At 40.7% G+C, this 25,754-nt stretch overlaps 1 protein-coding gene across 3 annotated transcripts in view; it reads left to right on the forward strand.

The window, feature by feature from the left end:
* Window positions 1-25,754, forward strand: part of Utrn (utrophin) — a 425,153-nt gene that overhangs the window by 78,480 nt on the left and 320,919 nt on the right. For all 3 annotated transcript variants that reach the window (XM_042693071.1, XM_042692992.1, XM_042693156.1), the window contains one exon: window positions 15,389-15,450. In XM_042693071.1, coding sequence (XP_042549005.1) covers window positions 15,389-15,450 — 62 coding nt within the window. The remainder of the gene's footprint in view (window positions 1-15,388; window positions 15,451-25,754) is intronic.

Here is a 25,754-nt window from a genome sequence, read left to right on the forward strand (position 1 = left end):
CATAAAAACCAGGGGCTGGAGCCCAATGAAAAGAGAGAGAGTCTCCAGGTAAGGCTGGGTGAAGGAAGAGTGAGTGGATTCAAGGCCTTGCACACCCTGTTCTCAATTTCACTGTCTAGCTGGCTGCTATTTAGATAGTTGGTCAGGCTTGGGAGACAATGGTCCAGGTTCCTGAAGGAATTGCTGGTGCAGGCAGAAGTAGGCAGAGAAGACCACAGCATTTGCTGTGTTAAGGTTGAAATGACTTTGTGCGGTATTTCACTGGAGATCACAACAGAGTGGTTTGATCTGCAGTGACAAAGAACCTTTCTTCCTACTTTCTAAAGTCCCTTCCAAATTGAGTGTAAACGTACAGAAGTTTATTATGTGTGTATGTGCATGGGAGCCACACAAAACATGAGACTTGAGAAAGACCAGATAGATGGTTCAACTTCATTAATCATCTGAAGTCACGGAAAGGAGTAAGGCTCAGTGCTTTCCTGGGGAGGCCTGGACTGGTGATGGAGGAGGTGATGATTTTATGTAGATGAGGTTTCTCAGACAGTAACACTCAGAAGAGGTGACAGGTAAAGCCAGAGTCTCTGGGAATTAAACATGGATTTGACCTTGTTTCCTCTTGTTTCCTGGGATAGGAGTTAACCTACTCGAGTTCATGGCAGTTACATTCATTCATTGCTTTCCATCCTCTAAGTACCGTTCTGAGAAAGCACCTCCATCAGCTTTAGGAAAGAAAAGGGGCTGAGAGACCAGAGTTCAGGACAAGTTTGGGCAGATTTTGGTTCTTTGGTTACGTAGTCATCATGCCAAAGTACATACCCCCATCCCACTTGGCAGCAGCTCTATATTAGTTAGCTATTGCTGTGTAACAAATGATCCTAAAGTTCAGCAGCTTCAGACAACAAACATTTATCACCTGAGACAGGTTCCTGGTGCAGGAGCTTGGCTGTCACTTGGATAGGTGATTCTGGTCGAGAGCCTCTGAAGGGCTCATGTACAGTGTTGGATGGGTTTGTCACAATTTGATGGCTTGATATAGAGGCTTGGAGGATCTGGTGCCATGATGCCTTCTGCCTATGGCTTTCAGTAGAGAAGGTTCTCAGATCCTGGCTGGTTGTGGGTGGGTTTCTTGCCAGTTAGATCTCTGCAAGGCTCTTGAGTGTCCTTAGGACATGGCTACTGGCTTCACCTTGAGCTAGAGATAGGAGGAAGCTCAAGCACCACATGATCACTTCACAGTATTATTTCTCCGTGTCAGTAATGAGCCACCGATCCTAGCCCCCACTCAAGCCTGAGTGAGTAAAGACGCTCAGATAATCTGTGTGTATGTGGTTTTTGTCATTCAGAAGAGCAGCGTGAGCTGGCAGTCAGACGCTGAGAGCTTGCACATGGATACTTTGCCGAGGTAGTCTTAGAGAAGGAACGGTGAAATGGGAAGGAACTCAGGACCAATCACTTAGGAAATGTGTCTAGTAGCAGAGGAGAAAGCTGGGGCTAGGAAGACAGGAAGAGTGTTTCTCCAAGCTGGGAACGGAACTGTCCGCCGTACTACTATCCACTAAGTGGTGACTCTTTGATTTTCGTTTTTAAGAATTTGTATTTAAGATGAATGTATACGTGACTGGATGCAAAATTTTAATCTGAGTAGGTTTTTGCAGAAATTTTTATAAAATGAAAGAAGCATTAATAACATATAATTAGATGATGCTATTAGTAAAATATTTTCCAGATAATTAAATACAGATTAAATATTTAAAAATAATATTATTACTATTATTTTGTGTGTATTGGGGGGAGACAAGTTTGAACCCAGGGTCTCATGCTTCCTTAGCTTCAACTGGCACTTTACCACTTGAACCAGGTCTCCCAATTCCCACATGACCAGAGTAAAGAATATAAGCCACAATAACAACGTGCTCGCCAGGTATTTTAAGTAAAGGTTTATATATTTTGAACATCTATTTTCATTTCTGTGAAGAAAGAAACAGACAAAAATATCTCAGAAGATGGATAAACATGTGCTAATACTTGTTTTCTCTGGGTGGAGGGAAATGGGTAGTTTAAATTTTGTTTTGTTTGTCTCCATCTTGAAATGTAATATGTTTTCAAATGATCAAAGCAAAGAAAAATAGTAATGATAATCATGGTAGTTAGAAGTTGGTTGGGGAAAATGATAGCACCAGTCTTTTGTCTCTGAGCTCTCTGGTAGCCAAGAGGTGAGACCACCATTATCTTGTAGAAAGTAAACACCTCAAGACAGCCTGCCTGGATTCTGGCACCCAGAGAGCGTGATTGTGATCAGTGCTGCTGGAGCCCTCAGAAGCAGTTCTCAACATCTGCCTCTCTCTGCAGAAAACAGAGATACCTGTAAGGTGTAAACTCTTAGAAAATGTGTGGGCCACAGACTGCTCTGATAGAGCCTTAGGAAGATAACAGGTCTAATGATTAAAAACAAACGAACAAACAAAAAAGACCAAGTTGGTAATACCTTCAGAAGATAGTGGGTGACATTTCCCGCAGATTCCCTTACATCTCTGGATGCCTGGGCCCTGTCCACTACATTAAGCTTTGTTGAGTTCAAGGAATCTGCATTTTAAGAAAAATTCTTCAGCATATTCTGATAGGTAGCTGAATTTGGGAATCCATGTAGTGTACCATGCTTTGGATGATCTTGGCACTTAGGGCATCGTTATTAATGAAATAATTCACCGTGTACCTTTGCTGTATGCTCTTTGGTTTTGTTAGTTGTCATTCTCATAACTCTTATTGATGGGTTGCATTTTTCTGCCCTTTGTACAGACAGGGAAATCAGAAGTTATTTTTTCAACGTGTAAAGCCATCAGGTCAGTTCTGACAGTGGTTAGGAGCATGAAATCATCTTGTAAGGTCGTTAGGATTAAGTGAGGTACAGTGTAGAGTGTGATTACTCCAGCGTCCAACAGACAGTACGCATTTCATAAATGTTAGTTTTACTGTGGGAAGATACTACACTGTGACTTTATCCTTGGAATGCATCATTCCAATTGGAATACATTATTTTGGTTATCTGCCTTTCAGTTGGTTCTTGGGTCTGGATGGATGGCATGTGATCTGCAAGCTGGTGCATTTGTCTTATTAACGCCCACTTTATGGAGTAAAAACACTCTAACTCCATCTTGTATACCAGATGCATTTCTGAGTTTCTTCCTTTGGGTGAACCTTAGTGGTGCCAGATGGAGTTAGGTTTGAGTTTAAGTTGCAAACAACAAAAGCTTTACGTCTTGGTATTATGTAAGAAAGAACTTGTATTTCCTCAAAAAACTTCAGTGTGGGAATTCAGGGCTTGCTACCTGCTTTTTCTCAGGGACATATTAGCTGTCCTGGGTGTATCACTACACATTCTGCCTGTGTTTGGTAGGAATAGACCGAATGTTTCACTCTAGTTGTAAGAGTATGATGAGTATTTTAACTATGCATCTTTCCATATGAAAGTAAGTGAGATTAATCTTGTGAACCAAAAGGACAGGAAACATGTTTGAGTCGATAATTAACCCAGTCTACCGCAGTGAATCTTGAATAAGATGTGTAGAGTCAGGGTCATAGGAACGATTATGATTCTAGAATTCAGGTGCCATGCATTTGTATTGCAAAAGAATAATAGTTGAGCAGCCAAGCTGGGTGCCACACATATCCTGCAGACCCAGCACGCGGGAAGGTGAAGGGTCACAGAGGCCTGCCTGGGCTGAGTAGCAAGATCTTGTCACAAAACAGAACAAAACAAGTTGAAAACGTGTTTTTGTGTGTTATGTATGTGTGTGTGCGTGCATGCGTGTGCACGTGTGTGCATGTGTGTGTGTGTGTGTGCGGATGTGTGTGCATGTGCACAAATGTGCTGGTCCTAGGGCTTAAACTCAGGCCTGCCTGGGTGCTTGTCCCTGTGCTCTTTTGCTCAAGGCTAGCACTCTGCCACTTGAGTCACAGATCCACTTCCAGCATTTTTGGTGGGTCATTGGAAATAAGAGTCCAGTGGACTTTCCTGTGCAGGCTGGCTTTGAACTGTGATCCTCAGATCTCAGAGGGCTGAGATTACAGACATGAGCAATAGAGTACCTGACTGAAAAATGTGAGTTGGAACCAAGTAAAATTCCTTTTATTTGTCTTGTGAGGGAATATCTAAGCTATATGTTGTGTCTCCTTTAAACGTACTGAAATCAACACGAAAAATATTTATGATGTGTGCTTCCTCCTATTTTCAAATTTTGGTAAAATACATGACACAAAATTGACCACTGTGAACATTTTAAGTATATGCTCACATTTTTATGTAATATTACTACCATCTTTCTCACACTTCTGTTCAATTACAAAACGAAAACTATATATCTCCTGAACAATTAGCCTCCTCCTCTCCTCTCCCTCCAGACCCCAACAACCACCAGTCCATGCTCTGCTGTACGCGTGGAATCATACAGTAGTTGTCTTTATTGTAGCTGCACGGATCACCTCAGTGTTTATCTGTGTAGCAGATGCCAACGTTTCCTTCCTTTCAAGGCTAAATAAAATCCTTCTGCATGTGTTACTACATTTTGTTCATCTGCGGTGGGACACAAGCTGCTTTCCCTCTTTTGACTGTGAGACCCTGCTTTCTATGCTGGTTGGTTCTTTCACTTGGTGTGCCTTTCATTCACTCATGTTCGCCAGGACTTGATCTCTGAGCGTGGTAGCTGCTTCTCTTTGTTCCTGAAGCAGTTGTTACAACTTTGAAGAAAGATTATCCATGTAGATGTTCTGCTTTGTATCATTTTCTTTCTAAACTCGAGAGAAAATTGGCATTGTGAATTTACATTTAGGAGTCAGGCAAGAAAGATAGAGATTGTGATCCCAGAAGACAATGGGCAGGGGTGGGGTGGGGCAGGGTGCCACTGTAGTGGAGAAAGACACTTACTTGTCTGAGACAGAGAGAGAGAGAGAGAGAGAGAGAGAGACAGACAGACAGACAGACAGAGACAGAGACAGAGAGACAGAGATAGAATATGAATCTACCCCTCTGCATACATAGCCTTCTTGCCTGTGCACATGTTTACTGCCATCTGAGATTCTGGTCTCCTTATAAATGTTTTAACAGTGGGGACTTTTATAGTGAAGGAAACCCAGACTTTTACTAGGCTTTATTTAATTGGTTAGGGATCATCATCCTAAAAAAAAGTGAAAGTGGAAGCCAGATGTAATTGTTGCCTTGTAAGATCGTTTATTCAGAAAAGCAAACATGAAATTGGACCTCTCATCTGTAGTTGTTAAACAGAAAGGGTCCCTTTAATGCTTTACAAAGTGGTGTGCTGAAAACAGATGAAAGGGGGAGAGCTCTTACCTTGTCCGTGGAAGATGGTGATCACGTGGTGGCTGATGATCTGATACGCTACCACTGATGATATAGACTCAATTTGCAAAATTAAAGACAGGAAGAAAAATTTGAAAGCTACTGTAGATGAATAAAGGTAGTGCTGATTGCAACTAGAAGCCTGACACATAGAGTGACAAGCAAACTTGTAATATTATCATCAATGTGTTAGCCAATGGCTTGAATGTGAAGCTTCTTGAATCTTCCCCCCCCCCCCCAAGTATTTTATCTCAAACCTTTTCCTACTAAGACTGTCAATTAAAAAAAAAAGGTTTTAGAGGCTCAGAGGAACTTTACAAAGTTATGTAAGTTGAAAATAAGAGCTGTGCATTTCCCAATGTGAGACTTAAGTGTTTAAATTCAGTTTCTATACTTCAAGCAAAAGAGTTCCGTGCTGTGCAGGCTGAGTTCTTAATCATAAGGTCCATGGGAAGAAATCATTATCTCAGATTTTAAGGGGAAACACAATGTTCCTTTCCATCTTCGTGGTTCTGTGTTTTTTTTTTCTCCTGCTTATTATAAATATTTATCTTGGACAAGATGTGGCATTTTAGTGGGCTTGTAGTTATTCAAATTTAATTTTAAAATGATTCTTCTGATCTTCTGCTCTTCCATTTTGTTTTTTTTTCCCCCTTGTCATGGCTCACCATTAAAACACTCCAAATACAGATGAAATATGCAAGTGTTATAAAACATTCCCCAAACCACTTTTGAAATAGAGTCATAGTTTAAAAGTTGCTTTATAGTGTTGTTCCATTGATAATCTGAGAACGAAGGACTGATGCTACTTATGTTTCCTCCAGTGCTGTATAGTTTGCATAAAAGTGAGCAAAATATTAGGCATTTGAGAAAGTCTAGGCAGCTTGGTGTGTGATGTGGTTGGTAGGTAGCATTTAGGGGCGGGGATGGAGGTGAAAAAAGGGGTGACATTGTCCAGGAAGCATTGTACTCATTACCTGACTTATGGAATTGTAACTCCTTTGTACAGCTGCTTAATAAGAAGAAGAAGAGAAGAAAGGCATCACTAATTATATAAATAGATGTATAATTAGTTGTATAAAGGCATTTCAATTTAACACAAACAATCTAAGATTGCAGTGTATCTTGATCAATGTGGCCTCATCGCTCTCTTCTTTCCCAACTCCACCTCTCCCCCCATGAACTAATAGATTAGAGCTGCAGGCCCCTGACCTGTGGGAATGTGAAGTATATATTAGTCCTCAAAAGATGTACTAAGAAAAAAAAGAATAGAAAATATCAATCATTGTTTTGAAATATTAAACATGTTATGCTGAAGGGATAATAGTTTGGGTGTATTGGTTTAAGTAGCTCATTTTACTAAAAATAAATTTTACCTTTTTTTCCCCTGAAATACAGCTAGTAGAAAGGAAAAAAACAACAACAGTTCTATATGTGGCTTGCATTATTCCTGTGGGCCATACAGTCCTGGAAGACGATTTCAGTATTCTTGTAATCAGGGTTAGAGAACCGGAATCCTCTAGTCAAGGACTGACAAGGCCTAAGGAATGCAGCCTTCTAACTCATGAGCGTTTTATATTCTGTTTTGTCAGTGATGGGGGCATTTCTAGAAAATATTTTGAATAATTCATGTTCACTGAATAACACTACGTTCTCCAAAGGGAGAATATATATATATATATATATATATATATATATATATATATATATATATATTTAACATTTTAGTTATGGCAGTTTTCAAGCCACAGTTAAAGAGCATTTCTCACATTCATTAATTAGGGAAACTTTCTGTTATTGATGACAACAGAGCTATCTGCTTCCTTTGTACTGGTCCCCTGTGGAGTGGAGCCTTTCTAATTAAATTATAATTGAACTTAGCTGTGGTAATAAACCTGTGTTGGAACAAGTGAACAGCCCTAGAGTGGTTTGCTGGGACTCTGTTCCCAGGGGCTGTGAAGGCTTTCTGCTGGTTACGGAATGTGAAGATGAATTGACAGCACTGGTTCTTGCCATCTCTTCTCCCAGCATGTGTCATTCCCCTTGACTAGTTTCCAAAAGAAAGGCATACCTCTTACTCTTCCTTATCACACTCTGGTGGCTTTCTGAGAAGCAGTAGATAAGGAATAATTGAAGAATGCCAAGAACACCCCATAAAAGTTTTCAAATCAGCCAGTGTCTTAGTACATCCAGAGCAAGTCTTTGGACCCAGGTCTTTCATATCCACCTACCTGCCCATCTATCCCTCCCTCCTTCCCTCCCTCTCTCGTTCCTTCCTTCTTTCCCCTCTCCTTCCCTCTACTTATCATCTACCTATCCCTACCTGTTTATCCATCTGTCCATCCATCTGTCTATCTGTCCACCCACCAACCCATCTCTTTACCCACCCACCTATTTACTGACCCACCCGTCTATTTTCCCATTTACCTATTCATCTATCTATTCATTATCCACTTGTCCATCTACCCACCCACCCACCCCCTCAACTAACCATTCATCCATTCATCAGTCTACTCATCCCTCAGTCTCTCTATCCGTCCACTCACCAATCTGAAAAAGAGATTCTGAAGTAATAAGACATGATATTCAATTTTCTACATCAGCTCTACAGAAGATACTAGCATTCTAGTATACATGCTAGGAGATAATTTGAGTACTGAAATGATTCTCATTTTGTTTAGAGATATTTCTTCAAGTTCCCTTGAGATTTATTGCCTCAAAATTTTTATTACTGTTATTGAATCGTTAAGATTCCTCAGAAATATATCATGAATTATGAAGAGGATCCAAAGAGATTTCTTAGAGGTCTAGGGAAAATAATAAATGAAATTAATTAAACTGAGATGAATACCACTTCAATCATTAGCAGTCTTATAAAGACTTTTTTTTAGACTATTAGCATGCCATGGAAGGAGGAGGGAAAGTGGGTGAAGAACAAGGTACTCACTCATTACCTTACTCATGTAACTGTAACCCATCTGTGTATCACCTTTATAATAACATAAGCTAAATTATATTAAAAAAAGAAAGCCATGGCAGTTCTGGATCAGATCACTGTAATATTTCTTACTATCAATTTTTTCTGCACCTGCATGAATTTTCATACGTCTAAAATCATGTATATATGAGACAGTAACATGATTTCTGTTGAGAGTTTGCTGAACAAAATAGATGTTTATTTAATAAAATAATAAAGATAGTTTGGAGAATCTGATTGCATAGAGATTTTTCTTTCACACGTTCGTTAAACCTTCCATCAGTTGTTAGATTAGCTTTCTACGGCTTCTCATAAAAGTAGCACATGAGCTTTACAGCTCATTCAACTTCTCTTTATAACCCCGTTTCAATCTGTGACTTCTCAAGTGGTTTTTAATAAAAATGTTTACTCTGAACAAAAATCCAAAGTGAATTATCTATAAGACTGACAATGTCAACTTTTAGAACACTGAGCCCTGTTCTTGTACATTTCCTAAGCAAATAAAATGCTTGATCACTAAGACTTTGAGTGGTTATTTTTTCCCAGAATGTATTTCTAGAGAGAAAGTTTCAAACAATGAGAGCTACCTACAAATCTTACCATTTGTTTAAGGGTTAAAGCGTAGCCAAAGGGAAGTAGGAAAAACGATTGCCAATATTTGTATGCAGAAACTCAAGGCACATGTCAGAGAGAAGCAGTAAGCAGCAAAGAAACTCGACATCAGATGATGGCCAGGGTAGGGGTTTTTTTTGGTTGTGGGGCTTGAACTCTGGGCCTGGGCACAGTCCCTCAGCTTCAGCTCAAGGCCAGCACTCCAGCACTTGAGCCACAGCCCCACTTCCGGCCTTTTCTGTTTATGTGGTGCTGAGGAATCGAACTCAGAGCCTCATGCATGTGAGGCAAGCACTCTACCACTGAGCCATCTTCCCAGTCCTCGTTTTTTGGATCACCTTTGTTCTCAGCCGGAATAAACCTATCCCTCCTGCTTTGCAACGAGGGAATTCTCAGTGTATTCCAGCTCCAGATGTAGCCATGCTCCAGAATTGCCCCAGATTTCAGAGCCAAGAGTCTTGAAACCTCACCCTAGCAGAGCATCGCTTCCTTTAAGGGCACTGATTTTTTTTTTTTTCAAGAATCTGTTTCCTCACAAGAATATTTCAGAATATGTATTTGTAGTTTGGTACTCTTGCCTTTTTTCTTTTAAAACAGTATGGTTATAAACAGCTTTGAGGACTAGAAACTTGCTAAAATTTGTATTAACTTAGACTTACTGTTCCCTCCCCACCCCTCCCGAGGTCAGTTGTGGACCTGGAACTCAAGGCCTAGGTGCTGTTCCTGAGCTTTTTCACTCAGGGCTAGCACTGTACTACTCGGAGCCACAGTGGCACTTCCTGCTCTGGCTTGCTTTGAACTGAGATCCTCAGACCTCAGACTCCTGAGTAGCTAGGATTACAGGTGGGAGCCATCAGCGCCTGCCACTCTTATTGTTTTGACATCATTATGTATCATGAGCCTCTGAAGTTCCATGCAGAGATGAGAATATTAAAACATATTTGTTCTGTTGGGGTCAGGTCTTGGGGTGTGTGGTTGAAATGAGATATTGATTAGCCTTCCTCTAAAGAGCTTGACTTTCTTTCTGTTCCTCTCTCTGTAGTTACAAGCTGGATTGCACCTGCTCTTTGGGATGTGTTTGCAAGTGTATTTATTGTTTTATTTTTTCCCCTCTCTTTCTCTCTATCTTTTTGAGATAGAGTCTACTTCCTTTCTGTCTTAGCCATCCTTGAACTGGCAATCTTCTTTGCCTCTAGCTACTCAGTGTCTGGGATTATAGGTATGAGCCGCCATTCTTGGCTTGTAAGTTTGTTTTAACCCTAGTTTTGAGCCTTAGTGACTTGAATGTATAAATGAAGCAAGCTGACAAAATACTGTTTGAAATACTCATCATCAGAACTTTTCTTGTATACTTAGTTTTCGCAATCTTGAAACTGTTTAGTATTTACGGTTTTTCTTAAAAACTCAAGAGTTTGAATCAAAGGGAGTGTTAGCACTTGGCTTGTGAGAGAAGTTCTTCTCCTTTTGGCTCTCTCTTTGTTTACATATTTATAGTACTTGGCAGATTATTATTTGGCATTTAGGACTTCCATGACATTTTAATGTATAGTATTTGAATAAACGAATGGGTTTTGTTTTGTTTTTTTTTTTGTTTCTTGTTTTTTTTGGGGGGGGGGGATCCGGTCATGGGGCCTGAACTCTGGGCCTGGGCGCTGTCCCTCAGCTCCTCAGCTCAAGGCTAGTGCTCTACCACTGAGCCACCTTCCCAGCCCACGAATGGGGAAACAGGACTACAAATGTCATGGCAGGGTCTGAGTGGTGCATGTGTTTTTTTTTGGGGGGGGGGTGATGTGCTGTGTCCCCTAAAGATGGATTAGGCTGTGTGCCCTCATTGCTTCTGAAGCAATCCTTTCTTGGGTGTGTTACATTTTATATTTGTGAATGAGGCTTTGAGGAAATTTAAAAATAAAGTGTTTTGTTTTGTTGATCATGAGGCTTGAACTCAGAGCCTGGGCACTGCCCCTGAGCTCTTTTGCTCAAGGCTAGCACTCTGCCACTTTGAGTGACAGCTCCACTTATGGTTTTTGAGAGGTTAATTGGAGATAAGAGTCTCATGGGGACTTTTCTGCCCTGGCAGGCTTCCAACCACGATCCTCAGATCTCAGCCTCCTGATTAGGTAGGATTTCAGGCATGAGCCATCACTGCCTGGCCATCAATCCAAATTTTAAAGCATCCCACAAGATATTTCTGTTTGAATTTAAATTCTAGCCCACTTTTTTGGGGGGAAGTTATACTAGGCTGGTGACAGCCAACTAGATGCTGTTATATTGTTTTATGAGTTAGATCAGAATGACTTTAACAGTCTTAGGGTGAGCAGTATTCCTGCTCCTAGGATGCGTGCATCTCCATGCTGAAGATACTTCCTACGTTTCTCTGCTACAATTTTGGTTTAGGGTTTAAATGGAGATGTATTGCTTTCTGCTGAATTTCCGGTGCACATTGGAGCTGGTGAAATGACAACATTCTCAAACCAGCCTCAGAGGAAGAGTTGTTGAGTTCTTCCTTTTTTTTTTTTTAACCAATCACAGAATTATAGTTTCAAACCAGGCAGCAGGGCAGGCCCCGTGGATCTGTGTGAACATGTCCGAAGCAAAATATTTAGAGGAGGAATTTGGACAGCAAGCCTGAAGGGATCGAACACATTTTTCTTCTGATGGAGTCCCCGTGTTTCTCTCCCTAATGGAGAAAGGTCATTAATGAATGATATTCGCTAAGCTAGCAAAGATTCTTAGAAATGCAATGGGCTTTTAAAAATCTCGATCTTAAGGTTGGAAACTGAAAGAATATGTGTAGAAGAGGCGCAGCGCAGCGTAAATGATTATATCTGTTCACTTAATTAAATGTTTACTTAATATACAGATCACGAATCCAGTTATTTGTAAGATTGTGCCTAATTTTTCACCCATTTACACTTTGGAGAAATGAAAACTAGCCAGTTGATACTAAGCGTTTGCAACTGTTGAAGTTCTGTGTAAGATCTAGGAAGCGAAATAATCATGACAGCATGACAGGTCTTACATCCAGCTTGACTGGTCTTGGATCATTCCATAAGCATGCCCAGTTCCCAGATGAAGAGGGCGGGGCCAAGGCTGCTCACCTGAATGTTGAGCGACTCTCCCACATTTCTTACATTTTTTAATCTCCTAGTTGAAAAGCCACAGGGTATGTTTTGTTCTTGTGCAGAATCCTTGTCTGTATGTAATAAAGTGGGGTGTGGGGATGGGGGAGGGTGAGGAAAAAATGCAAACTATAGGTTTGAACTTCCCCCCACCCCCATCCCTGTATTTTGAAAATGAGTATAGAAGAATGTTTATAAATATTGACATATGTTTGAAACTTTACATGTTAGACAATTTCTCTTTTACAGGCAAATACTTCATTTTGTAAGTTAGTCAATTTGACTCATACAGATGTTAATTTATGTCAGAGATTATAGACTGTTTTAGAAGCATTACTTTTTTTTTTTTTTTTGGTCCTGTCGTGGGGCCTGAACTCTGGGCCTGGATGCTGTCCCTCAGCTCTTCAGCTCAAGGCTAGCGCTCTACCACTTGAGCCACAGCACCACTTCCGGCTTTTTTTCTTTTTGCTTATGTGGTGCTGAGGAATCGAACCCAGGGCCTCATGCATGCAAGGCAAGCGCTCTACCACTGAGCAACCTTCCCAGCCCCCATTACCTTGTTTTTATAAACATTCCTCTGGGAGGAATCTACTTAATTTGGTCTCATTATATGTATGTGATAAATGGAGTGATCTTATTTATCATTTAATGAGGCATTCATTTGATAGTACTCCTTTTTTCTCTTGACATAGCATTAGCTATTTTATCATGTTTCTGAAAAACATTAAATGCTTTGAAAAGACATAAAAGGATATAATAATTATTCCTTAGAATTTTCCTCACTTTTGTGATAAAAAGTTCTTTGGTTTATTTTCGTTTGTCTTTCACGTGTGTGTGTGTGTGTGTGTGTGTGTGTGTGTGTGTGGTTGTAGTTTGACTTTGGCACTCTACTACTGAGTTCCTTTTCTGCAGGTAGGGGATTGTGTTTTTGTTGGAGGCTGGCCTGGACTTGCAATCCTCCTATCTATGTTTCCCACATACCTGAGATTACAGGCATGTGCTGCCATACTTGTTGATAGCAAACATTCTTAGGAAACTATGGGAATTTAATACTTATGATCTTTCTGTTTTGTATTAATAGGACTAAAGAATAATGAATGAAGCAAGGTTTATAAACTTTAATCCTAAGGCAGCAGGACTAAGGGATTGGATTTTCAAAGTACCCCAACACAGATGTTGAATAGTAAATTCATTTTTGTCTGGCTGATATAGCGCCATCTGCAGGTGATTGTGGATACAGCCTTGTATTCTGGCCTGTATAAAGCTGGGATATTCAGAGCATGTAACCAAGTCTTCTTGGTTAATAAATGGCTCATGTGTGGCATTGATCAGATTAGGTATCAAGGCTAAATAGGGGCTGTATTTTCTGGTAGGAAGGTCACCTCCTAATACCATTAGCATCAAGAATTTTCTTAGACAGCATTATTGTTTTTTCTATTAGTTGTTCCCATGTGTCTTGGAGTCAGTCTCCAATTACCTTTATGGATCTGTAAAAGTACACTAGTTTCTCAAGCTGCTGCTATATTCATTACAAGAACATCCTTTTAATTGCATACTCTTCTTCTTGAAGGGAGTATAGAACAGAGTTAGAACAAACTTGATGTATTAGACAGCTTTCTGTCACAATAACTGAAGACCTGAGATGATTAACTTCTAAGAGAAACAGTTTACTTGGACTTGTGCTTTTCAAGTTTCCAGTCTGTGTTTGATGGGCCCAAGGGCTTTGGGCCTCTGGTTTGGGGGGGGTATCAGAGGGTAACAGAAGGAGATGAATGGTAGAGCCAGTTTCTCACCTCATTCACGGTCAGGAAATGAAGAGAGAGAGTCTTAGAGGTGGGTAGTAATGGTGGTGGTGGCTTTTCATCATTCCCTTTGAGATTCCACCATCATGGCCACCTAAAGTTCTCCCAGCAGTTCTCAGTGGTGCCAACCTAGGGCATGTTGTTAGGATTTTGTTTTCATGAGGTTGGAGCAGGCCGGCTATGGGTGGGAAGTGGAATAGGTAGATACACAGACAGACCCACAGTTTTCGGCTTGAATTCAAAATATTCCCAGATAGCTTTCAGAACTACTGGGAGGTTTTTTAACATGCTACTTTGTAGGCATTGAGCCAACCATGACTCTTGGGCTAGTTTTAGTGGAAAATTGGGGAGTGACTGAAGTGTGCATGATTGGAAGTAATAAGAAGGGAAAATGGACATTCGTTTATCTGCCTTGTTTACACTCACACTGTAATAATTATGAGCGAATCACCAGCTCCTCCTAGAGTGGCTTTCGTGTATCTTCAGTAACCTTGATCACACCACTGTAAGCTCTGTAATATTGATCTTCATTATCCAGATGGAAACCACGAGGCTAGGGGACATTATGATGATTTACCCCAGGTTACATTGTGAGTGGATTAGAGTGAGTGAGTGAGTGGATTAGAATGTGGTTGTTTGGCTAAGGAGGTTTTTTTTAAAAAATAAATTTATTATGCTACATGATTTCCTTATACAAGATTTAATCATGCTACCCATTCTCAACAGTTTAGGGTTTTCTGCATGCTGTGGCTTATGTCTTTAATCCAAGATATTCAGGAGGCAGAGATCTGAGCATTGTAGTTTCAAGTCAACCCTGGCAGGAAAGTCCTTGAGACTGTCATTTCCAATGAATCACCAAAATGCTGGAAGTAGTGCTGTGGCTCACATGGCAGCGTACCAGCCTTGAGCAAAAAAGCTAAGGAGCAGCACCATGCCCTGAGTTCAAGCACCAGTACTGGCACAAAACAAAAACGAAACAAAACAACAACCAACCTCCCTCCAGAAAAACCAAAACCCAACAATTGCAACTTTCAGTTTCAACTAAGCTGAAAATATCATTTCCCTGCCGTAAAATGTTAGCAGCTCGGAATCATGACCTGTATCAGTCATCCTATGGAAATGGATTCCAGAGCTATGAGCCTTACATTCATTTGCATTGTACAAGGTGTGACCCCTGAAGGCCCAAACTCCTTTGTTTTTATCAGATACATTTGCTTGCTTTTTTTTTTTTTTGTCTTTGAATATGCTGACATGTTTCTTATGCTTGAGATTTTATGTCCAGTGAACTTGGTTTTATCCCGTAGACTGGCCTTCATAGCTGGCTGTGGTAATGGCCTAGGCTCAGTGTGTACCTGCTCTGTTCCTGAGGAGTCAAAGGATCTGTTGTTAACTGCGAGTTACTGCTCTAACAAGCTCTATGAGTAGACTGTTTTTTAACCCTCCAGGATGTAGATAACCTGATTTAGTAACTTACTCATGGCTTATGTTTTTCTTCTCCCCCCCTTTTTTTTTTCAATCTCTGCAGATGAACACAATGACGTGCAGAAGAAAACCTTTACCAAATGGATAAATGCTCGATTTTCAAAGGTAACTGAGACTTTCCAAAAGCTTGATGGCGATTCACGCGTCTTTCAAGTGCGGTTCATTTTCCCTGTGCATTGTGACCTCACACGAATCTTCTGAGTGTGCAGATACATCCCTTCTTCTCTTCTAAAATCTCTTTAAATGGAACATCGAATCTGAACAGCTAGCCTGATAACTTTGACCTAGCATTTTTCAGATATCTTAAGCCACAAGTGTGGTATTCCTACTCAGGGAATCGTGGGTGCTTCTAGGGAATGAATGCCACTGGGAAATTTTTATGTTCCCTTAGCTGATTCCATTTTGAAATTATTGTTTGGACTGTGCAGTCATGCTTCCCACTCTTACTCTCGTGGGAGTGACTTACTAATGTTGATCTGCCTTGTGTTCTTTTGTCACCGCTCCCCCTTCTGTCCCCTACAGAGCCGTTCTTTCTCAACATTTCTAATCACTTGGAACATAGTAGTGTTTTGATCAGTATTTTGTTTTGGGGTGAAATACAGTGAGTGAGCAATACTCTGTGCTCTTTTTCAAATGGGTTTCACATATGATTATCAGAGTTACAAAAGTTGGAATTATCCAGGTGCCAATGGCTCATATCTGTAATCCTAACTATTGAGGAGGCTGAGATCTGAGGATGATGGTTTGAAGCCAGCCCAGGCAGAAAAGTCCCCGTGAGACTCTTATCTCCAATTAACCACCCAAAAACTCAAAGTGGCACTGTGGCTCAAGTGGTAGAGTTCTAGCCTTGAGCACAAAGAGACACAGGGACAGTGCCCAAGCCCTGAGTGCAAGTCTCACAACTGACAAAAAAAAAAGGTAAATAATAAAGTGGAATTTGGTTCACTAAGTCTAAGATGGGACAGAGTCTTCAGGTTTATCAGGACTGTACTATAGAAGGATGAAAAATTTGGATTTTTGGACAAACACCATTGCAGTCTTTGAAATACTATGAAAGCTATCTTACTTTGAAGTCATTTTTCAAAATTTTCTGTTCAAGGAAGTTGTTAAAGGTCAGGAAAATGACCTTTGACATTTCTTTCAAGAGAATTTAGGATAATTTAAGGTTACCTTCAGTAGCAGCCCAGTTCAAAACTGGACTCTAAGTTGGAGATATTAGTGCATCCTTGGAGTCCTAGCTACTGAGGAAGCTGAGAGGAGGTTTGCTTCAACCCAGGAGTTCGAAGCTAGCCTGGGCAAAAAACATCCAGACACCTTCTCTTAAAAAATGACCTTGCTCTGCATCTGAGTATTTATAGCTGATTACGTAATGGTAGTGGTTTTTCTATTTTCTTCCTTTTTTAGGGTTTACAGGCTTTGTGAGGGATAGCTTACGGTATGGCTGAGAATGGGAAAGGGAATCTGGCAGGGATGTGACAACTGATGTTGACAGAAGAGTTAAGTCCGTGGAGATGAACAAGAATAGAGATGCTTCCTACTTAGTGATTTGAGGTGTCGGATTATTCCAAAGGAGTAGTCGGAAGTTTTTGGCAAATGGTAACAGTTGTTTTATTTTGTCATCTATGCCGTAGACTTCACAGTCTTCTGAACTTTCGGATCTGCACGTGACCATCTTCCTGTGCCACATAGTTTTCGTAATGGAGTCTAGATGTGAGGAGTGTAATCCCAGAGTCTGCTGAGTGCCACGTGGACAGGATTATCCATGCCTGTTAGGACCAAGAATGTCACAGTCATTTTTTAGCTTAAACCAGTGAAGCAGTTATATATAAAATAAAAGAAAAATAAATATATATTTTCCCCCACAGTGTAGTTAATTTATTAGAGAAGAATTATCTTACAAATAATTTTTTTTAATTTAATTTTATTTTATTTGAGAACATACTGTACAGAGGGGTTACAATTACATGGGCAGGATAATGCATACATTTCTTACCAAGCATTGCAGCCTCCTCCTTTGTTTACCCTTCACCTCCCTTCCCAGCCTCCCCCCTCCCCCCCACCCAATCACAAATAATTTTGAAGGTCATTTTGCCAACATTATGGCCTTGGAGGGTCTAAGGCGAGGGGTGAGCTGGCTGTATGTCTCCTTTTGAGAGCAGAGTGTAGAAAGCCAATAGTTCAGGAAAACATGACATGGGGGTGGTGGTGGTGGGGTGAATGATACAGATGCCAGCTGAGAAAAAAGAGTGAACAATCAATTTCGGCCATTTTCAAGTGTGTTGTTGACATCTTCAAACGAGACCCAAATACCACAGATTCCAGAGGCCTCGCAGTCGTGGATTAAAGGAACTGGACCTGCGCATGCGGGCAGTTATCCTATCTGAATTCCTTTGTTCTATAAATGGGGGCTTTCATCGCCTGTCAGTTGTCTGTCTCAGAGAAGTTCGGAAATTTTGCAAAGAGGAGATCCGAAAGGGCTTGGTAATATTTATCACATTTAGTAAATAAATGTTGTAGTTTTGTAATCTCATATTTGGAGAAAAAAAAATCAAAAGTGGGATCAAAGTCCGGCAGGAGTTTATTTAAGAATGTATGAAAATGCCGATACAAAGAGAGGGTGGAAGGCTCGGCAGCGATTCCAGTATCTACCTTCTTTTCCTTTCTTCTTCCCTAGTAAGGCCCTTTCCCCCCCTCCCCAGGCAGGAGGGGCCTAGCCCTGTAGGAGAGGGGAGATTTCAGTGGGCTTTCATTCTGCTTAACCCTTGCTTAGTTGGGCAAGATTGTCTTCTTTGCATGGCCTTACGTGGGAATCTAGAGATTAGCACAGAAAAAAAAAATCCCACAGAAGGGGATTTTATTTCACTTTTTTTTAAAAAAATCTATGTCCTATGGTACATTATGGTTCACTTTAAAATGCAGTTGTTCAGAGGGTCCTGTGGTGTGCATCCCTGTGCTGAGAAATCCAGCTGGACAAGTTTGTTTAAAACAGATATCTCTCTAGACATTGGCTTTGTTCTCCTCATCTGAAGTCTTGAACACCACGTCTTGTATGTCCAGTATCTATATAGGTTCCACTTTGTGTTCTCTCCATTTTTGTCCTGCTTTCCACTTTTCTCTTGATCTGTGTGAGAAAAATTTAAGATAAGTGAATGACCTACCTGGCTCAGCCTTTTGACTTATCCATGTCTTTCAGTATTTTTGAGCTATTTTATAACTCCATGTTGCAGAAAATAGTTAATTATGCAAATAAAGCTTACTCAGTCAAGTGAGAATTAGTTGGAATGCGATTGGATATTGAATTGGATAGACAAGTTTTTTGTATCTTTTGTGATTTTATTTTCAGTTATACATTTTTAAAAAAATTATTTTATTTTTTGCATGCAAACAAGTATTTCATCTCATTCTTTGTGAACTGGTGGCAACATCTTCAGGTCTCCCTCCTTCATACATGAATTAGGCAAAGCCTTTGACACGGACGGATAACTTCACTTGTCTGAGAGCAAGCCCTTTGCCTTTGGGGAAAGTTATCTTTGAATATGTCCAGTACTGTAGTCATCTGCTAAATAACTCTTCCTTCTTGTGTTTCACCTTCTCTGTCTCTGCTTTCTATTTTTGACAGAGTAGCCAGGCTGCTCTCAAAAGGCAAGTCCAAGTACTTCTTTATCTTCTGTATGTTCTTTCATTAGCTGTCCATTGTCTTTCTAAAATTTCTTTTTGATGGAAGTGGTATGTACTTCAGATGTACCGAGTGCTACTTTGATCATCATTGGCTTCCAAGTCTTTCTTCGGTCACTCGTTACCTATGTGTTGTTCTATTTCAATTTGTTTTTATTCCCTCATTGTCTCGTAGCCACGGTGTACATTCCCTCAGCTAGCCTTTGTGTATGCTTCTTCCTCCATCTTTCTCTGGAAAACCCCTCCCAGCCTCCCTGCCTCCCTTCCTTCTCCCTCCTTTTGCTAATACTGGGGCTTGAACTTAGAGCCTTGCTCTCTTATTTAGCTCTTTTGCTAATGGCTGGTGCTCTTCTGTTTGAGCTACTTCTCCATTTCCAGGTTTTTACTGGTGAATTAGAAATACGAGTCTCCCAGATTTGTCTGCCCAGACTGGTTTTGAACTTCTGTCCTTAGATCTCAGTTTCTTGAGTAGCTGGGATTATAGGTATGAGCTACCAGCCTCTGGATGATCTACCTACATTTTAAGACAGAAATGGGAAAAGATACCTGCGCATGAGGCCCACTTTGTATCCCAGTACAGTGTGTGAAACCTGAGTGCTTTGAACCCTGTGATTTCAGAGCCTGTCACTTGGAAGCGGTGGGCCTCCCTCGTGAAGGCCTCATCGCTTTGCTGTTGGGAAATTTGTTGTGACTTTGAGCCTGCGTGTTCACTGGCCAGCTTTCAGGGCTGCTCATCTGGCTGCTCTGAGAGTTGTACAAATTGAAGACACTTTTTTTTTTTAATTAGGCAATTATCAAAAGAGGTTTAACAAATAAAGGCTTGAGAGGGAATATGCTGAACTTTAATTTGAGCAAATTTCTGCTTTTCCCTTTTCGAAGACTAAGAAGAGCCAAGTTTTCATATGCTATGATTCGTAACTTGCCATTTAAAATTGATAGAATGTAAGACAGGCCATCTGTGAATCACTTTCCATGAATTTCAGTATGAAGAGCGATTCAGGAGGGTTCCTCTTGGGCACAGTGAAGTACCACTGTTAGTGTCCTACTTGAAAGTTGGTGTTCAGAGTCATTAGAGTAGGATATGGAAGGAGATTTATGGAGAGCATGATCAAAACATTTGTGGGTTCAATCTTCCCATTAGGATGGTGATGGAGATGTCACCCTTCTTTGCAGGATGATAAATGTCATGTCTTGGAGTTTGAATTGACAATTTTATATTGGTTCTGTCACTGGCTTATTTCATAACTATGAAAATAAAAGGGTAACTCAAGCAGGACTCACACCCATTCAAATGGCTTCTTGAAAAGAAATCTCAGTATGCCTATTTACTAATAGCTAGAAAAGGCAAACAATAAAATGTACCTCATTTTAAAATACTATCTCTCAGGTATCTCAGCCATTTTCATGTAGGCTCCTACCTTTCCAGTTTGTTTTGATTCCGTTTGATTATTTTTTGTCTCAAAATGATGCTTCCGAAATGGATTTCATTTGATTGACAAGTTATAACTTTATTTAATGGGTTGTGCTTTGCATATACTCAGTACTTAATAAATGATTTTGGTAGAGCCTGTTGGCATCTGGGATTGTGAAACATGTTTGATATTGTGTGTTGGGTGTTTGTAACTGATGATCAAGTTTGGAACTGATCAGCTCGGAGGAGATGACTTTCGACCCTTCACCTAGAAAGGAGGGAGCTGAGCCACCTGCCTTGTGTTTTTCCATTTGATGTTATGTGGCCTGACCATCTCCAGCTGCTGAGGGTTAGGCCAAGGTAAGAGTAGGCCGTGAAGTCTGAGAGGAAGATTGCTGAGAGGTTGCGAGCTGGTGAGGAGGGGAGAAAGAGATGATGGATTTCAGCTTGCTTGCCTGAGAAAGCTTAGTTCTACTTGCTGCAGGTCTGTTCATCAGCCATGAATGGACAGAATGAATGGAATCATGGATGGAGCTGTCTTAGGGGTTAAAAAAAAACCAAAAATCCGAAACCCATCACCATTATTCTTTGCTATCATTATTTGCTGGAGAAAGAAACATTCTGCTACAAAACCTTCTCCGTCATCAATAGAGATGACATCGGTCATCAGCAGGGAAAACGCACTTTACTTTTGAGTATGCTTGTCACCTGAGGAGCATGCAGGAGTTGGCAGAAAACTTCAAAGTCTGGACAGAATTTCACCAAAATACAATAGACTAGAAGACAGCGATAATTACTTGTATCCTTGAGAGAGGGCTGGATGCATCTTGGGGTGCAATTGTGTCCACTTGAGGACCAGTCCTATCTTGTTTTGGTGAAACTGGATACTGGTTTACTTAATTCCTGACCAAAGTGTTGAGACCCTCTTAGTCTTTAAGGAGATAACCTAACATGGGAGGGAGGGGAGAAAGGGGTGGAGGCTCAAGGTAGCTGCCTTTCTTGTATTAAATGAAGGTTTCATTTTATTTACCGTTAGTGTCATTATCAATGCCTTTCCCGTGGTTCACCATGACCCATGGATGCCTGTCTTTTGCTGAACTACTTTCATCAAACGTTTCCCTTCCTGGCCAGTAGAGTAGCTATGGCATGAGCTGCATTGTGCAGTGAGCTGCCCTACAGAGCTTGCCGGGTCTGCACGGTGCTGAGGTCTATTCTGTTTGTGGATCCCATGGCATGGTTTGCCTGTAGGGGTATGCGGGTGGCCCTTGTCTCTGATCCCACACATGGTTCCTTATCCAGGTTTCATCATCACTAGGCTACTTCTCTTATGTAAATGAAGTTGAAACTTCTATTCCTTGTGCTATGACTTATGGTCCCCTGAAGGGTGTTATTTGGGTTAACAGGTATGTTCATGATAGTTTATAGGTTTTAAGCAGGTGCCTGTCATTTGATTTGATGTCAGTGTGAACACTGTAAATCTCTGCCTATAGTTATGTCGTGCTAGTCGGTGATTTCCTGAGCCATCTGTTTTGCTTGACTTTGCTTTTCTCCCTGCCTTCTTCCAAGCAGACTTCTAAACAGAGTCTTTAAAAATCATTAAGAACTTGTACTCACCACACTGAATTCTTAGAGAATGGCTGCAAGCTCTGTACTCACTCTTTTGTTAGTTTTAGGTCTGTCTGTCTTGTCTGTCTGTCTATGTTTCTCTGTCTCTCCTTGAGAGTTATTGTAAATTTATTTTATTTCAGTTGTATAAAAGGGTTTCATTGTGCTGTTTCCATATACATACAATGGACCTCTATCAAATGTATCTCCTTATACCGCCCCACCCCCATCTCCACTCCCTTCTTCTTACCACAATTACAATAGGCTTCATTGTTGTATTTTCATACTTGTGTATGAAGAACTTAGACCATATTCACCCACCCTACACTTTCTCCCTTCACCTTCCCTTACTGGGCTGGTACCCATTCCCAAACAGAAGCTGTTTCAAATTCCTGGCATTCGTGTTTCAGGATTCATTGTGCCTCCAAGTCTTCTCAGTCAGAAGCAACTGCACTTCCTTTCTCTTACCATTGACTTAAATCACAGACATTTATACAAGGATCACACAGTCTTCATTTGATTACAGCACAATTTTATAGTGCAGATGAACCTAATTTTATCATTCTATTATTTTGCCATTTTATCATTTTACCATTCTTTGAAAATATTTTTTTTCCGAATATATATATATGGACATTGGTGAAAAACCAAACCAAACAAAAAACCAGCTAAGTGCTGGTGGCTCAAGCCTGTAATCCTAGCTACTCAGGAGGATGAGATCTGAGGATCATGGTTCAGAGTCAGCCCAGGCAGGAAAGTCTGTGAGACTCTTATTTTCAATAAACCACCAGAAAACTGGAAGTGGCACTGTGGCTCAAGTGGTAGAGCGCTAGCCTTGAGCTGAAAAGCTGAGGGACAGTACTCAGGCCCAGAGTTTAAGCCCCATGACTGACAAAACAAAACAAAATAAAACTAAAAAACAACAAAAAAAAACAAATCCCCCCAAACCCTTAGCTAATAGAAGAAATCCAGAGACTTTTAACTTTCATTTAACCTCTAATAGGAAAAGTATGATATTTTCATACATGCACACAAACATATTGACTATAGTCACCCACTCTACACCTTCTCCCTTTTCCTACTCCCATTTATTTGTTGTAAACTATTTCTTAAAATGTATTTTCATGTCAACATGCTGTAGTTAACTAGGACATTGTGTATAGTGCTCACTGATGTATTCTATGGATTAAAAAATATGCAAAATTTCAAGAACCAAAAAGAATGATACATTTCTATCACTGTTGATATTTGGGAATCATAAGTTAAAGATTCTTGCTTTAAAAATATTGAGTAATATTAAAGTCTTTTTTCTCTTTTTTTCTCTTGATGTTTGGTTGTGCCTTTGTGTTTTTGAGATAAGGTTTTGCTATGTAGCCTAGGCTACTTCTGCATGGCTGAGTGATGAGATTACAGATTAATGAAGTTTTAAGTTAACCAATTGAGAGAGAGAGAGAGAGGCACTATATTTAAGTGTCATTATAAGATCAAGTATTGGACATCCGTTTTTGAGCTACTCATATGAATTGATAGAGATCCTCAGATCCCCTTTAGAAAAAAGATAGAGCGTATGTTGGTTGGAAACAGAATGTTCTAGAAGCATTCAAAAATTATCTTTTCACTCTGTTTTACACTGAGAGTAGTAACATATTCACGGTGGGTTTGAGTAAGTCCCAAGATAGTACTGTGCCTGGTATTTGTGCAGTTTGAGCTGGACACAGCTAGTCACGGAATCCTGTCTTCTCTGATGGCCAGTGGCCTTGATACAGCTTTCCTTCCCATCTGCTTCGCCTCAGGCCAGGTCTGCACTTGGCCTCCTCCTCATGCCTAACACTGAGAGGACAAAGGAGGCCCTGATTAGTCTTCAGGAGGAAAATCCAGGTCCTTCTTCTACCTCACATGTTCACTGACAGTGAGAACAGTTCCTCTTTCCCCAAACTCACTCTCTACATGGTGTTTTCGCCTTATTCAATACTTGAGAGAGTTTTGTCTTTTCTACTGCTAATACCACTGCTGCTGAAAACCACGACAAGGGACCAGGAATAATTCCTTTGTTTTCTATGTGAGCAAATATAATGACTTATTATACAAGGCAGGATTTTGCGTTGATTCATGGTCCCTCGTCAGTGTATGAGCATGGGTATGTGGCCTATCTACAGAGTTTGACAGTTTCTCCAGAGACTCACTCATCCTATGGTTCACCTGTGTGTGCTCCTCAGGTCACCAGTAGATTTATATTCATTATTTACGATTCAATTATTGTATGCTTGTTTCATCCCATGCTACTGGAATTCTCAGCCATGGCTGTCAGGTACCCTATGTCCTGACAGGCCTGTAGGCACATGCATTTGTGTGGCAGGATGATCTAGGAAATTACAAATACAGTGTCAGGAGATTACACATGTCAATTCCGATTTTCAGCTTCTTTTGGAAACCTGGAAGTTCTGCCAACAGTGAGCCTCAATTCCCACATGGCCTGGCTTGGCTGGAGCTGTGTGCCGGCTGCCACCTTCGCTCTGCCATCTCCAGCCGGCAGCGTGGCTGCCTCTCCACGCCCCCTCCAGTCTGCCATCCCACGGGGGTGTGGACAGGCCTTGCTCACCTCACCCTCCCTCTTCTTTCTGTGGGTTATGATGACAGTTTATTTCTTTGCTCTGATGCTCTTTGTGCATGTTTCAATTGATACACACACACACTGTTTGTGTGTGTATCAATACTGGGACTTGAACTCAAGCCATAGTACTCTTAGCCTTTTCACTCAACATTGGTGCTCCACCACTTGAGCCACAATGCCACTTATGGCTTTTTGGTGGGTAATTGGAGATAAGAGTCTCACTGACCTTTTTATTTTTCCCACACTGGCTTTGAACTTCCATCCCCAGATCTCAGTCTCCTGAGTAGCTAGGATTACAGGCATGAGCCACTTGCTCTAACACTTTTAAACCCAGCAGCAGTCATATCTAAACAGTCGGAATGAATGTTGGCTCTTCTTGTTAAAGTGGTGGGGTTAGATCTGGGTTTAGGAGCATGTAAAGACATAATGGTGGAAAGGGAAGGAGAATTGGGGGGAATCAAAGCGGGTCACAGGAGAGGAGCGGCACATGTCAACGGGGCTGTATCACATTGCCTTTACATTTTTTTGGAAGTTAAATGGGACTCAAGCCTTATCTGCCTCCCAGGTTCAAGATTGTCCATTTATACCATTTTGTGTTTACTGGAAAACTGAAAACTCTCTGTTGTGAATGGGACCTGAACTTGACATTTCTGCAGGGCCACACACAAAGGAGGTATTCACCAAATATTTGTCCAGTTCAGTTAGTAAAACGTAATTCTCTCTGTCAGAACAGTCTGTGCAGCTAAGTCTTTGTAATGAGTAAAAGAAAAATCTAAATAAGAGGTTAACCATTTAGATGAATCCATTTTAATTTTTATTAAAAGATGACTTCTGACATTTGTAGAGTCTTTTCCCAGAGTGACTATTTACAGCCTGAACCACAAAAACACCCGACGTGCTTTAAAGCACTGGGCTAGGAAAATCACATGCTTGAATTTATTTACATGTGGAATATGTCTGGTTGCTCTTCTTTGGGGGAGTTGTTAAATGCATCCTGCCCCCATCCAGTGATTAAATACTTCCTTCCCTATGTGTCATAATTGCACGTCTCTGGGATGTAGCTTCCATCGGATGCAAATCTACATATTATGCTAATCAGTAAAGATA

Source organism: Dipodomys spectabilis, unplaced genomic scaffold (genome assembly GCF_019054845.1).
Source record: "Dipodomys spectabilis isolate Male_0828 unplaced genomic scaffold, ASM1905484v1 ptg000001l, whole genome shotgun sequence".
Classification (NCBI taxonomy): domain Eukaryota; kingdom Metazoa; phylum Chordata; class Mammalia; order Rodentia; family Heteromyidae; genus Dipodomys; species Dipodomys spectabilis.